Source organism: Trichoplusia ni, unplaced genomic scaffold (assembly GCF_003590095.1).
Source record: "Trichoplusia ni isolate ovarian cell line Hi5 unplaced genomic scaffold, tn1 tig00000040, whole genome shotgun sequence".
NCBI lineage: Eukaryota > Metazoa > Arthropoda > Insecta > Lepidoptera > Noctuidae > Trichoplusia > Trichoplusia ni.
The window spans coordinates 7,029-23,671 of record NW_020799972.1 but is presented as its reverse complement, the minus strand read 5'-3'; the positions used below and the strand labels follow the sequence as shown (position 1 = coordinate 23,671).

Here is a 16,643-nt window from a genome sequence, read left to right as displayed (position 1 = left end):
TATGTTTTAAATATTGAAATGAAATGAAATCATTTATTCTGTAAGTAGGATATATCATCACTTTTACATGTCTTATTTTTTTGAGAAAGCTGGGGTCGACATTTCCTATCTGACTACCCTGAGAAGAAATGTCGAAACAAACTCAAGAGGTCACAGTCTCTTTTGAAGTCCAGACAATTTCAATGCGAATGGATATGCATAAACCAATGCACGGTATATATATTAAGATTAAGTCATAAATTCAATTAAAAATACGAGGATAAAACGCATCGAAGATTGCAAAATCTATGGAAGAGGGGAAATAGTTATGTCAAATGTCGGTAAAAATGTACCGATTAATGACGTCATAAAAAATTACAACTTACTTAAAACATAAAGAAAATGGGTCTGAAACTTACTAAAAAAATTAAGAAAACGGGTCCGATATTTTTTTAGAAATCGGTCTGATAGTCATTAAGACAATATACCACTTACTTGTACTTTAAGTATAGATCCTTGGCTTGATGCAGCTCAGTTTCAGAAGCCAGTGATAATAGAGGGTTGGATATGAAGGCAAAATGCTTAAATCTACCCACAAACGTGGACTGGTCCCAAAGAGGCTGGGTGATGTCTATCCTCTTCTCAGCCGCCATTGCCTGTAAATAGATTCTATTTAAATGTTCATCTGTCAACCTTTTTTTCGGACCTGTCTATTTCCAAACCACTGTATCTTTGGTGATTTCTAGTCATAAGCACCCCGCTTATCAGACCTGTTCTATTTATTACTGGTATACTGACAGCAATTTGGTAGAACATAATAATTCTTTACAAACTATACATAAGCTATACTAATATTGTAAATAGAGTCTATGTGAATTTGTGACTTAGTAGTGTACTATCTCAGGATTTATATGTATCAATTTCCTAATATAAGAAATATTAAAAAAAAACAGATACCAGTACCAGATCTAGGGATGTCCTACCTAAAGTAAAAAGATGTTATGAGAATAGTTTTTATTATGTAACCTAGGTATGTTTTTATATGTACTTTCTTTCTTCTCCTTAAAACGAAATGTGTTTAAAGGAGAAGAAAGAAACTATTATAATATTATTTCATTTTCAATTTATAATTCCAGGCTTTTTTTAATAACCATTTATTTGAAAACTTAATCTATCAAGCTAAAAGAAATTTTAAACTTTTATACAGTGTTTTATGACCATCAGACACAATTGGCTAACTCTACATGGCCGTAAACATGCTATCAACAATAACTCTCATTAAAAAAAGAACTATACTCTTTTATTGCTAGGTAATGCAACTTCTAAGGTGTAAGTTACGCTTGTGCCTCTAAAATATTGGCGAACATTAAAGCTGCCAGACAGGTAATTACCATTCCAAGACCTTGAAGTTATAGCAGATATATAATACCATGGAAAAAACAGTCGCTAACAAAATAAACAAATTGAATCAGAATAATAATTATGAATAGATTATGTAAGTCCCCTATTGATACTACAGAAACTTAGCTTATTAACTTATTTAACGAAAAATGATTAATATAACTTACTTAAGTATTTAGGTTTTTTTCGTAGGCGAGATATAACAGTACGTAAATGCAATCTGGAATTTTATCAAAAAATATGTGCGCGTATCGCTAACTGGATTAAACAACTGTCATAAAAATTCACCACCAATAATAATCAGAAATTCGAACTGTCAAATAAATACTTCTCTTTACGCAGAAAATCGTCAGATTTATCAAAACTTTTTGATTTAATCCTGCTCAGTCCCATTATAATTTTTGGGTAGAATATAAGGGGATTATAATACTTATTTTGTATGCATATGAAGAAAAAATGCTCTCAGTACCAGTAGTAAAGAAGGTACGAATAATTTATTTTTATTTTAATATTATTTGTAGAAGTACATCTGAGATTTTTTTGTTTGTAGCATCTTTTCTAATGCCTAATTACATATAAATATTTTGACTGTATATTGTTAATTAATAGTCCCTAAGCTATGTATGTGCAGTTCTTGTATGTGTCATATCTCATAAACATTCCTCATATCCGTTCATCACTACCTTCTCTTCTTTGGCATTATCTATCACTGTGTTATTATCTATGATTTAACAAAATATGGCGGCTGTCGTAGCAACAGCCGATATGACGATTCAAAAGAATTCTCAGATTTTAGTAAACGTAGAAGAAGCTCTAGCAGATATTATCGTTGTTTCATATTGTACGGAAAATAAAAAGTTTCAAGGTGTGCTTCTGGATTCCAACAAAGGGTAGGTGTCAAAGTTATAAGGCAGTGTGTGTTTATCGATTATTGGTAGAAACTATTTATATTCTCATTAATTTCACGGTATTTTTGCAGTAATTTACCTTTTGGCGTGTATAATCTCCACCCAGCATTTTCTAAACAGACTGCGCCCGCCAATGAGAGCGATAAATTACATTCCGTTGGTCAAAGGTTCACCTACGAGGACCCCCAATATGAAGGCGAAAATTCGCAGAAATCTAAAAAGCCTGCGACTAAGGGCAAACACCAGCAAAAGATGACCGTCCGACTAAGACCCCGGAAGGTCCTGTGTTCTAACTGCCAAGGAATTTGCAATGAGAACAATGAAAACGTAGACGTGTCTAAAAAACGTAAATTAGAATCTGATGACGATACACCACATAGCACTGAGTCATCAAGGACTGAGAAAAAGTATTTAAATGGGCAGTATGCTTATACCCAAGCTGTCCAGGCTGCACCCAAGTGAGATAAGTAGTGCAGTAAAGGGTGCAACTAAAATTCCTAACAAGGCTAGTGAAAGACAAATAAAAAGTGAGAAAACTACAAATGAAACTGTGACGCAGGAAATGGCGTTCGTCAGTGTATCTGACGACATGGAAGGTGATAAGGAAGACTTGAAAGACGAAAATGATATTTCCTTTAGTTCTATGTTTAGTAGTGCAAGAACTCTTAAAATATGTTTTTGGTGAAGGTGAGGGAACAGTTGTTAAGATACCACCACTTTCAGGAGATTTCAATGAAGATTCAGGGGTCTCTTGTGATATGGCAAAACCCACAAAACCAGATTCTAAAGCTGCTAAGAAGGCTTTGAAGAAAGCCAAGAAACAAGCAAAAAAGAGTAACACAGTAGAAAAATGTGAGCAAAGTATCCAATCACCTAAACACATTGGTGCATTGTCGCCTCACAACAATGCATCAAGTCCCACACTAGACCCTCTAGAAAAGAAACATAAGCACAAAGTAAAACATAAAAAAAAGTACAAAAGTCAAAAGAAGAGGGATGAAAACACAAGTAAGTGTCCTGATAGTGAGACAGTTGACTATTTTAGTGATATTAAAGAGCATTGTATGAAACAGAAGCTATCTATAAGCTTGCGAAGACTAAGTAGTAATTCTTATGAGAAGCAAAGTGAGAATGATCCTATAGAAAGTGGATCAGAGGACTGGGACAATGAGTTGGTGCCAGACTTCCCAGCAAACGGTACTGAAGGTGTTGGGGCTAGGATATTACGGGTATCTCCTGGGGATGTGGTGTGGGGCAAGGTCTTAGGGTTTCCATGGTGGCCGGGGAGGGTCCTTAGTGTAACACCATCATCTAAGGCTCATGTAGCATGGTATGCTTCAAACTACAACATCATTGATGCCATGTGACAGCTTGAGTCCTTTCTTAGAAGATTATAAAGTGAGTATTGGTTTACAAAATATTATCTGTACCTCAAAATGTAGGGTTGTCACCCCTCCAGGGTTTAACCAGATATTTCATAGTTTGTAGGGTAACCAGAGAGTGTAAATTAAGCTTACATTATGTAGTCTGGTTTAAAAAATAACTGGAGTTTTTCAGGCCTTGCCATGGTCACCATATTTAAGAGGTGGCAACCCTATACACATTGAATGATGAATGTTGATTTTACCCATATTTTAAAAGCAAGGAGGAGCAAAGAGGTTAATAAGAATTAAGAAGAGATATTTGTTAAAAAGCTTTAGTGGAAGTAATTTTGTCACATAAGTAAACATATTTTTTTAAACATTTTCCTTAAAGCAGAACAAAGTTTGCAAATATATAAATATCATTATGTAGGTATATGAATTCCTGAGAATTATGCATAGAGATAAGATTTTATGTGTTACTTGAGATTCTTGTTGTTGAGAAATACTGAACTTAGAAATAAAAACGCATTTTTATGTGCCATTATTCACATTGATGAAGAAGCCATGTGTATGATGTATTTGTCATGTGGCTGCCACATGTTTATTGTCTCTCACATGGTTCTATCAATAATTCCCATTGCCCATAGATAATAATTCTGATTTTGAGGTTGTAGATGAGGTTTGCATGTGTCAGATAAAAAAACTATTTCGTAACAAATAGGTTAAAGAAAATTTGCGAAAAAAGGGTCACCTAACAAATTTATGACTATACAACCCTTACTTAATCGTGACTTTTATTATTAATTTTTTTACCACAAGAAATAAATCATCCGTGGGAATTTGCAACTGTCGAGCTATAACAGTTCATGAGCTACATACTCACTTACAGGGTTACGATTTTACGTCAGTATTGACTGACTCAATATTTTTTACCCATTTTTGTACTCAGAGATTGCATTAGTGTGCTAGTCTAGTGATGAAAGCAGGATCGCCTAATCAAAGGAATGTGAATTTAGTCCGAGCTCATAAAGGTCGAGAACAACCGTAACATTGTTATCGAATTAAATATCGCACGTTCCTTGCTGGGCACTTAAAAATGTTTCACTCTCTGATCCCTCTCGTTAGCCGAGGCATCGGGCTCTGAGAGTGCACTTGTACACGCTTGAGCTCTTTAATTCCTGTAGCTTATGTCTACATTATATGTAAAGATTAACACCGAATTTAATTCATTCCAGATACGTTTCAACAAGAAAAAGCGGGGTCCTTATAAAGATGCTGTCAAACAGGCAACAGTAGAAGCAAAGAAAAATGAATCTCATGTCAGCGACCCTCTGGCCAGCCCTACGCACACCCTAGCAACAGTGTCACCGCGACCCATCGATGTGTTCTCATAGATGTAAGGAGCATTCGAATTTAAACAAATTCATGTGATATTTATAATTACTTCATTCTTCTGCACAAGTAGCCATGCTGTTGAGTGTTTGTCATTGTTACACTGAAAATAAGTTAGTTCTATTTTTGTTAACTATATTGCATATATGTAATACAGTATTTTTTTACGTCCATATTAATTTCGTAACTATTACCGTTAAATTTTTATCAAAATGGGCTACACTTTTTTTGTACTTACTAATTTCTAGTTGTACCTGTATAAATTCTCATTAAATGAATAGTTTTTTTCTTTAATGCTGGTTGGCTAAGACTATTAAGACCAAGACCAGAAAAAAAATGTGATATTTTTTATTCTATTTTATTTTCAGTGTACCAAATGCATTTTAATATAATAACATAATTAATTTGTTGGTATCCATTCGATATATATTCAGTGATACCATCAAAATAAAGATGCCACAGACTGCAAAGAAATGGATACTATAAAATGGTAGGATGTAAGTTAAAAATTAAATGAATATAATAGATATTTGGCTGGGTATTTCAAAGTTTAATATGGTTGACTATCCATTTACAAGAAATGGGACGAATCGATACATAATTTTTAGACAATGTAAACATTTTATAGCTTAAGGATTTGAGTGTAAAGATTTAAGAATTATTGTAACACTGCCATATCTAGCAAAATAGGAAAACTACAGTTTCAAACCCTTTGATTGTCTGCTGCAAATAATTATATTATTAAAAGCAAAAGTATTTTCTTTGGCGCAGTTTAGTAACAAAGACATTGGATAGTCAGCCTCTTTTACAAAGTAACTTAATTATGATGTAGGTATTGTTGTGAATGTGCAATAAATAAACATCTGTTTTAAAAATTCACGCTTGTTACACTGTAGGTAACACTAATGCATTGTCATATTGTTATTTAAATAGTAAATTACGTTTTCAGTCAATTCCAAGTTTATATAAATTTCAAGGTTTAATAGATTCTTAGAAAATATTCTGTACACACACAACAAGAAATAAGCTTACCAATAACTTCTGTACAATATTTCCTGAAGATTGTTTTCACAAAATTACCTATCTAAAAATATAAATGTTTATTTGATGCTAATATTCTACCAATACATGTTATTTAGGCACATTAATAACCAATTATTTGGATCTTTAATTGATCAGTAAACTGTACTTACAAACGCCCATATTATATTTATGAATATGATATAAAATTGCGAAAGCAAAAATGGGCCTAAAATACAGTGAGTAGTAGTTTATGTACAACTTGCTTATTCTGCCATGAGTAGTGAAAAAGTATGTAATAATTCTCATACTATTGTTGTATATTTTTTAATTTTATGTTTCCTGTTTGCTTTGATATCAGATTCAGTTATTATTATGTTGAAACTTATGGCCATTCCTTTATTGTCGGACTCTTGGTTTTGAATAAATATGTAAATTTAAAACACTACCTATATTCTTCTATTTTATTTTACTCAAAATAATTGTAGACATTTCAATTTATAAAGACCAGGAGAAAGACGTTTTGTTATTTACTTTTTAAGTAGTATTTTTAATTGTTTAAGGAATGCTATGTACAGTAAGAAAGCAGAAGTGATATGGTAGGTAATACAACACGTAACAATGGTATTTTCAAGAATCCAACTTTTCTATCTAGGACAATTTTCGGGAACTACGTGTTACGTTCAGTAAAGTAGGTTGTTACGATCATGTGAAAAAATGTCTTACTGTACATACTTTCTTGCGGATTATTATTCAAGGATCAGAAATAAAACGAAAAACGGACAAATAACATGAAGTCGCAGAAGCTTAGGATAAATAAAGCCTAATCAACACCCTCAATTAAAACGCGGCTTCATTAAGTGACTTCATTAATTATGCTTGTCCCATTATCGCTATTTTTTCTGAACTTTGGAATTATTATTATATTTTCGTAAACATTTTATTGGAATGTACAAATACTGTATTTTTGTATCTTCAAGCTTTATCTACCTGAAGTAGGCAAAGGTAAAATAAAGGAAGGAAATTCTGCCAAAGATAAATGATCTTTGCTCCACATGTAGAAATATTTGTTCGTAAAATATATATTATGTATACAAAATAATGCTGTAATTATTAGTGTAGTCTGCTACAGTGTATAAACTTATCATTACAGGAAATGTATTTTTAAAATATAAACTCTTCACATATTGTTTTTTGTTTTGCTTGCTACATGATCCCCTTATAAAATCTTAATTAATTATAACATAACTTAGTCGTTCATACCATTCTCTGTGACTTGCTCTAACAATCTATTCTATCAACTTCTGTTTGCTGTATTTTTATATCTTCTGCACATCTCATCTCGGCCTACCGAGATTTCGCCGTTCAAGCCTTGGCCAATATTCATTTATAAATTTTCTCCACCTCCCACCTACCGTCACCATATCTGGATCAGATCAGTGTCATATTAATAATAAATGAAGGATCAATACCTTCATTTATTATGATGTACATTACAAGAGCCCGAGGATTATTATATAAACAGTACCGGCGTCGGATGTCACATAGACGGTGTTTGTGTTAACAACATAAGCTACGCAGACGACATGGTACTGTTGAGCCCTTCAATGGCAGCGTTAAAAAAGTTAGTTAGAATATGTGAAGTGTATGCGGAGGCTCATGGACTGAAATACAATTCGAGAAAGAGTGAGATTATGATATTTAAGGCTAGCAACAAAAGTTATGCAACAGTTCCTGTCACCTTAAGTGGTAGCGAGTTGAAGCAAGTCTCGAATTTCAAGTATCTCGGTCACTGGGTCTCCGAGGACTTGAAGGATGATAAAGACTTGGAGAGGGAACGTAGGGCGCTGGCGGTCAGAAGCAATATGTTGGCCCGCAGGTTTCGGCGATGCAGTGATTCGGTAAAAGTGACTTTGTTTAAAGCCTATTGCCAGTCATTGTATACGTGTTCTCTGTGGGTAAACTATACGCGGATGACGTATAACGCCCTGCGTGTACAATACAACAATACATTTAGGACGCTGCTCAGGTTGCCGCGGTTCTGCAGTGCCTCGGGCATGTTTGCTGACGCGCACACTGATGGTTTTAATGCCATCATCAGAAAACGCAGTGCTTCACTTCTTCACCGAGTGCGGACTAGCACCAATAGCGTCCTAAACGTATTGACTGATAGGTGGGACTCTCAGTTGCTAAGACACTGGTTAAGCCTTCACACTGTGTTGTAATTTGTATTTTATTTTATTTCTTTGATGTTTTGTGTTACCTACTTTTTATATGGACCTGGTCTGAAATAAAGATTTATTATTATTATTATTATTATTATAACATGTTAGTAGTAACTAATTTGAATCCTACTTATACGGAACCGACTGATTTTGTATCTAAATTTACCGCATTTTACATGAAAAAAATATCTTCAATAATTAATAATAATTTGTAATTATCTTTCTCAGTGACGTGCGTTAGTTAGTTAAGCGGTTAAATAAGAAGTTAAAACATATAAATGACATTGTTGACAAGCTGCCAACTTAACCACAAATCTGGCAGTTATCAGTTAAGTCTTAATATACGTAATCATTAAAAGTTAGCAATCAACAATTAATGGTTATAATTAGTCAATAGCTGAAGGATTATATTAATAATATAAATTTTTCGTGTAATTTTCAAATTTGTTTAAGGATGAAACTGCATTTGTTAATAAACGGAATATATTATAATTTCATGTGACTTTTTTCATACAAAAAGTCTGTATAAAATTATAAATGTAGATAATATTAAATATTAATCTTTCCCTAATAGCGACAGTAGTTATAACCTAGAAAAAAGGAAATTAAACTGACATTACCTAGACAATATCAGTTAGGATTTTTTTTTCTTTAACATGTATTCAATGAAAGACATAATGATTTAAGACTAAATATATATATAGAAGCTAACTTGACTTCCATAAAATGAAAATCTTTTACTTCAATTAATAATAAACCATTTCGTAAATATATCATTGCAGAAAATCCATTCAAAACTGCAAATTATACATCACTACCCTAAGTGGAACGCACTCCACAAAATTAATATTATCAATTGGCAACATTGAACGATGGCGGTCACGTGTGCATTGTTCTGCCAACATTACGGAACTACAATAGAAAATATGAAACGCATTGATATCGTTTAATGGGAAACCTTATGGTATTTAGATTGTAATCAGATTAATTTAAGTATTATTAGCTATTTATACTTCGAAATATAATACTTGCTTTTATGATATTGGTTTAATAAAACAACAATTTATATAAAGAGAAAATTTACAAAGACAAAGATTTATTATTTCTGTAAGAAATCTCATCCAGCAGTCCTGCGAGAGGAGAACAAAGTAGAAAAACAGACATAGGTGCACAAATTTACAGGAAATAATAATAAGACCATATACGTGTGCAGCCAACTACATCTCTCTTCTCTCAATCTTAATACCTTTCTGAAGATGATGTCAAACGTGGTGTCGACGTGTGGAAGTTACCTCTAGGTTTTAGACTTTGGTTAACACACAGAAGAATTCCCAGGCGTGATGGTTTCTTCCACTGGTCTTATCTGGCCAATTAGGATTTCAGTTTCTTCTTTGGCCAATTGTTACACGGGCAATTGAATAATTGATCATATTGAAAAGATCAGAAATACAATCGCTACTCGTGAAATATAATATTGGCTGCAAGAAATTAGCGTAGAATCGAAGCTGACACCAACATTGCTTTGCAGAAGGAAATAGTGTCATAATAATACGTAGAAAGCACTACGAATCGTCAATATTTGCAATTAAGAACTTACAAATTATTTACATCATTATTTTAGGTTTTAATTTCTTCATTGTTTTATTAGTATAACATATTGCGAAACAGAAACGCTCTTAATTTTGTAACTAATCATTTACAGACAGTTTCCGTTAAAATCCTTTATCTGAACGCTATTAACTTAAAAACTATTTTTATAAGTTATTCACAACCTAAAAACCATTCAAAATCGCTATTAACACATTCTCAAAACATTTCAGTTTAACTCCGCCCTAAACGTTAATAAAGCGCAAAAAACCCAATCTGAGTGTTGCCAGCCTCTCGAAGCACAGTGGGCTACTGTGCTATTTGCCAACACGGGCCATTACGAGCTCCCTGGGGAATCCGCCCCCGGGGCTTTGCCTCAATTACGGAGATAGCAGTCTTTATGCGTCCTTATTGAAATATCCCTGCGGTTTATTAAATGCACATGTTACGGTCAAAATTAGTTGTGGTCGTTTAGAGGTAGCGAGATTTTGTTTTAAATTATCTTGTTTATTATATTAGGTTAATGCTAATAGTATCGAGTATTTGTCGAGTTAAAATTGAATTTAACCAATCAAGGAATCAGTGCATTTCTAGTTTTTTTTTTTTAAATGTATATAAATAAGTATTCAGAAATGTATGCTCTTCATGTAGCGCTTGTTACAGTTCTGTTTCTATGGTTAATTAATTGCCTAAATTCGATACAAAATTTGTGTTTCAAGGATTATTCGTAGCTTTAAAAATCACTTGTATAAAAAACAGGAATAAGCCCAATCCAAGTCGGTGCATGATGTCGAGTACCAAGAAGTTTTCTGATGGTTTTGGCCAATAAGACTCCAAGCCATTTCAAATCACATTTTCGCTAACCATCTTGAAGACAATCAAAAGTCCATGGCAACTTCCTCCCGGAGAAATAGAAGCGTGGTTCTGTAATTAATACTTCTATCATTAAAACATACAGCTACTAGATTTTTTTAAAGATAATATGTACACTCACTTACAATCTAGCAGGAAAACAAATTTTCCTTATCTCTTTTTTGTATTTTAATATCTTTTTGATATGATTTAACTGTTGTTATTGCCTACATTTTTTTTGGCACTGTCTCTAACTCTGACCGTTTACCTGGGAGCTAGCATAGGTGATATCAATTTAGAACCAAGAGAATAAATGCTTAAAATAACAGTTATATATCATCTAATAGTTTGATTTATAATCTAATCGAAAAAGAATTCTTCGAGCGCTACAGCTGACAAACACTTCACATACCTATATTGTGCTGAAAAGACGAAATCGAGACACTTGTCGAAAACAAATTCCATTCCCACTTCTTTTTTTATTGCCCGAAACTGACGCACTAGAATCAAACTAAAACTATCAAAGTATACAGTCAATTAAAAAAATAAGCCAAAACATAACCTAAAAAAAACTTAACTTTCCAAAATCAAATCATAACCACACACTTTTTAAACATTCAAAACGATAGACACAGAAATACGAAATCTATTTTCTCGACCCCTCTTTCCCATCCCTATCAAAGCGCAATAATATGGCGAGTAATGACTGTATCGAGTTACATCCCTCGAGGTTCAAATGATTTGCTTTCAGTTTTGTCCGCATTTGAAGCACTGTACTTCTAATTATTTTTTTGTGTACAACTCTTGGGAGTTGCTCTTTTTGAGGATCGAGTTGTGTTTGGGGAAGTTTTGGATGTTCTGTTTACTATTTTGGATCGCGACACAGTGGTTTTGTTTTCAATATTTGTCTAAATGGTAATCTAATGTTTTTATTTAAACCACCTGATAGACGTCACTAGTAATGTAAAGAAATAGAATAGAAGGTAGGATGTAGTATTGGACCCTTGGATCCACATTTTTAGGTAACAAATAAGGTACGGTTCCCAAATTTTGGTGATGTCATCATCGTCATCTCAGCCTATAGCTGCCCACAGCTGGACATAGGCCTCTCCATACGTTCTCCAGCGAGTGGTTCATTGCTACCTGCTAACCTGCTGTTGGTGTGTTCAGATCTTTCGTAAACTTGTGAGTCCATGTTGTTTCTTTTACTTTATTTTGTTAAGTTAAAAAAAAGATTAAAAACTGATTAATTATTATCAAACTAATTTCAACGGATTTCATCGCGGTTTATTATTTCGATTATGATTGCATCACACGACATAAAACTCTGCGGGTTTAGTAATATTGCGTTATTTACGAAATTTGATTTTGCACAATGTTTTAAAACAAAGTTCAGTCAAGTTTGCAATGCTGTTTCTACCCGTGATATTAAAAACTTAAAATAGAGATCTTAACGTAAAAAACCTGGCTAAAATTAGTTTTCAGTTTGTAACATCGCGAAATTAGAATCCCAAAATTTGGGTTCAGAATACCATGACACCTAGGTGCAGAAGGCCATGCAAGCAAACAGTTATTATCTATACTAATATATAAAGCTGAAGAGTTTGTTTGTTTTAACGCGTTTATCTCAGGAACTACTGGTCCAAATTGAAAAAATATTTTTGTGTTGAATAGACCATTCATTAAGGAAAGTTTTAGGCTATACACCATCAAGCTGCTATCAGTAGGAGCGAACAAAAAATCATAACTTACCCATATCTTCTAACCACGCGAACGAAGTCGCTGGCAACAGCTAGTTATTAATAGAATTGCATAAAACTCACAATAGATATAAAACCATGTCAATAACAATTACAAGTTAAGATAATCTATTTCGATAAAGAAAAACACAGAAATACGCTAGATAAGTCATCAATGAAGGAAATCTTTAAGAAAATCTCGAAATCTGATTAAAAAATATCGCAGAAGATAAAATCAAAATATTATCTGCGTATCTAGGTAGCATTTTGAGATTATTATTTATTATATATAGTAATATATCTATTTTGGGATCTAAAGGATATTTAGGTACGAATACTAGTGCAGTAATCGCCATTTTGCTATGTCACGTAGATTTTCAAAGATAATGTTATCATTATGTAGATATTTATAAATCTTTGCTATAACAAAGCAAGGGACTCAATTTTGAAATAGAAATTCTATAATTTCAGTACATAACAGGTACACTAAATGACTAAATGAAAAACTAATAGAATAATACCAGCCTATTTACATCCCAATGCTGGGCACAGGCCTCTTCGCATATAGGGAGGTTTGAGAATTGATCACCTTGAAGTTTTTTTTTTAATATTGCTACTTAGTATTCATAAATACAAGTAATATGAGAGCTAGTGGCCAATTTAGTTCAGTTTATGAAATAAATAAAAATTTCATAGAAGAAATAAAGGATTTCAACCTCTTATAAATCGTTTATAACGCCTTTTAAGAACGAAGTTTTAATGAAACCTTAAAATGTAAAACTTTTGCAAAGAAAATCTAAATCATCTTAATTAAAATTATACAAAAGCTCAACCATTTTACAAAAATTCTGACGCTATGCATTCCATTTCCAAAATAATGTTCCATTCAATATAGATGTTCCAATTTCAAAGACACATTCAAATATGGAATGTTTAGCAACTGTCATGGCGGACAATAGGAGACGTTGTGCCTTCATCCTAAATACTCGTGTCCAATAACATTTTTTTTTTCTATTTTCGAATATGGAATAAATATTTGGGGCTACCGTAGCACTTCCGTTAATGTTGATGTCAAATTAAAATATTTTTGGGGCAACAAAAAATGGGTACGCTTATCCTGATAAACGAACTATGAACTGTTTTTAATTTTATTCCGAAATTCGTTACACAAATATTTGAAAGTTAAATCTATCTTTCCTCCGTTGTCGTAGTATTACAACCAGCTTGTATTCCGAAACGTATTTGATAAGTTTTTGTCACTTATACGTAGTACGTCTTACTTGAACTTTTCTATATTTGAAAATATATTTAACAGTAGCTTTTCGCCCGCGGCTTCCCCCGCGTCGATGTCGGTTATATCGCGTTTCCAAGAGAACTCTTCAAAAGTCCGGGATAAAAACTATCCTATGTTCTTTCTCAAGGTCAACTCTATCTCTACCAAATTTCATTAAAATCAGTTCAGTAGTTTAGACGTGAAAGCGTAACAGACAGACAGACAGAGTTACTTTCGCATTTATAATATTAGTGATTTTTGGGAAGTAAATATATTTTTGGGTTTTGAGTTACATATTTGGCTACCACATAATATATTTTCTGATATAGGAAATATCTACTTTCTAGCTTTGCTTTGAAGTCTACTAATTTAGGTTATCTTAATATCTGCAAAGGTAGGCAAGTATCTTTGACAGCTGATGACGGAAAACGTAAATTTTATGGCTTTGGAGTAAATGAACGCTTACGTATGTGTAACTTTATCGTTTTTCGAGGTACTCGTTCCACGATTTTATTGAGATTTTCTCCCTTCCTGCCACAAACACGACCTTCCAATTGAAATATTGGTCTAGATCCCTAGTAGAATATTACACAGTGAAGGTTAACAGCTTCTCAAGCAAGTTAGCAAGTTCTAAACTTAAAACTTGAACACGTAACAAATGAACCTAAAAGTTCCAAATTCAAAACCGCTAAATTTGAAATGGAAATAATATAGATACGATCTATTCACGCTGCCAACCGCACAAAAAGTGCCGAAAGCGGCATTGTGGTATCGACAAATGGTTACTCGGAAAAAAATACATGTTGGCCATAGAAATTGTTAATAGTGTGTTCCGATGCGCGAAATTTGTCACAATGGTGGCCCCTGGTGGGCAATTATCACGCCACGCATTTACGTCTTTGTCAAAACACGGCGTGGTTAGCTGCAGCTTGGGATGTGGGCACGGTATTGGAGAATTGACATCCAATTTACTAGTACATGCCTGACAATATTAGAGGTTGTTGTGGTCTCTGCCTTGTCTTTTCCAAGTTATAAAAAAAAATCTTCCAGTTATGATGGCGCAGTTGATTTGATATAGAGTGTCAGTCTATCGTTCTACATTATCCCAAGATATTTTGTGATCGACAAAGCGAAGTTTTAAACTTTAATGAAAATGAAAAACTATTCGTATTTTTATGTGATTATGCTTGCATTCAATCAATATTGCTCTGTAGTAATCCAGCCTTATTAAAACCCTGATTTAAAGTTGCCTGCTCTAAATTTTGAAGTAGACTATAAATAATTCCTAGAACCTAATTTAATTTTAATATGAGTTACGAAAGCGGAGGTCAAACTATCAGAGACCAAAAACATTAGTATGGTTAACCTTAAAATGCTTTATTATGCATCATAAAATAACAAGTCAAACTTGATTGAGCAGACGAAAAATTGTGTCAGAATTTGCATAAAACACAATGGCGACGAAAGCTATCTAATAATGATGAAGAAATATTAAACTTTACGTTTCACCGACATCGGCCAACGACGCATTAAAAAATTGCTAATATATTTCTTTTTTTTTTCTAAATATCTGTGACTTTTGACCCCTATTTGCGCTCGCTTTCTCAATTTGTCATAGTGACAGGCAGTGCTGCCAACTGCGCAAACAAAACGAGGGCGCGAATGTTTGTTTTCCTTCACACAATATGGAGGCCGTTTACAATGTTATTATTTATGGCGTTCATTGCTTGACAAATAGATTTTGGAGATCGAAGCGGAACTTTTAATGTCTCTTTTTTTTATTTCATGGACATAATTTTATTGAGGTAATAAGATGAAATGGAGTCTTAAAGCTTGTGAACTAATTTGCAGTTATTGCAACATTGTTTTTTAATTACAAATTAATAGTGAGCAATACTCGTTAACAATCTAAATGTGGAATCGTTAAATTGCCGATGTCGATCCTTTAAAAAAATAAAAATGACAAATGAAATACCCATTTTTTCTCCGTTCGGAGAGAATTTGCACAGAATTTATGTGAACGAAAAAAAACTTGGGTTTATAAGTAATTGTCAAAAAATCGTTGACGTGAAAATTGTTCAAAACCACCGACTTTTGGGAACGAGTGTCCTCAACCAAGTATACATTAAGTTATACAATTGAACACCTTTTAAGGGTTTTGTCGGCTACACTAGAACTTCGCTTAAGCGGAAATCCTTTACAAAAATCTTTATATAGACACAGAATTTTATACTTTAACTGTGAAGTAATAAGGCTTTGTATCGCTTAGCATATCTTTGGATCTTACAGATATTATCTCAGTCTTAGGATAATCTTTTGTTGATAGATTACGAGATGCGAACAGTGTGGTTTCTTAGAACCACTGAAAGTGGACAATCTTTATTTTTTTACATTACTCTTACTATGTAAATAGAACTAGATTTTTTGTCACTCAGATCTCGGTATTGTAAACAATATGGCTGCAAAAGCTTTCACTGAATCTTGGTCTAAATGTTACTTTCACACGCATATTCGCGTTGTGGTTAATTTTCGTTGCTTCTCCATTTAAGAAGAGGTATTTGGCCAGTAACAGTTAGTACGAAAGTATCATATTAAATTGTAGAATACGATTTAAACTTAAAAGACACAAACAAGTACCTATTGGTTTTGATCCTAAACATCAGTTTGGAAAAGTAAGAAAAAGTCACTTCAACTCTAGCTCTCAAGTTTTACAAAATGAAGAGTATTCAGTATCCCTTCTGATAAGGTTTTATTTAACATTCATTACTCTGCCAAATACATGCCTTAAGACCTGTTTCAATCATCTCATGAACTCATAATATCTACAAGTTTCTTACAAATTTTGGCCTTCAATTTGCCTCCAATCCAATCCTAGAAGAATAACCCAAATCACCCAAAGTTTT

At 33.2% G+C, this 16,643-nt stretch overlaps 1 protein-coding gene across 1 annotated transcript; it reads left to right on the top strand.

Moving 5' to 3' along the window:
• Nucleotides 1-2,072: 2,072 nt before the first annotated feature.
• LOC113506882 (PWWP domain-containing protein 2A-like) lies at nucleotides 2,073-5,731 on the top strand. The gene is given in 6 exon segments (XM_026889716.1): nucleotides 2,073-2,270; nucleotides 2,360-2,702; nucleotides 2,704-2,964; nucleotides 2,966-3,628; nucleotides 3,630-3,686; nucleotides 4,888-5,731. Coding segments are annotated over 6 exon segments (1,635 nt in total). The 5' UTR covers nucleotides 2,073-2,118; the 3' UTR covers nucleotides 5,047-5,731.
• Nucleotides 5,732-16,643: the final 10,912 nt, after the last annotated feature.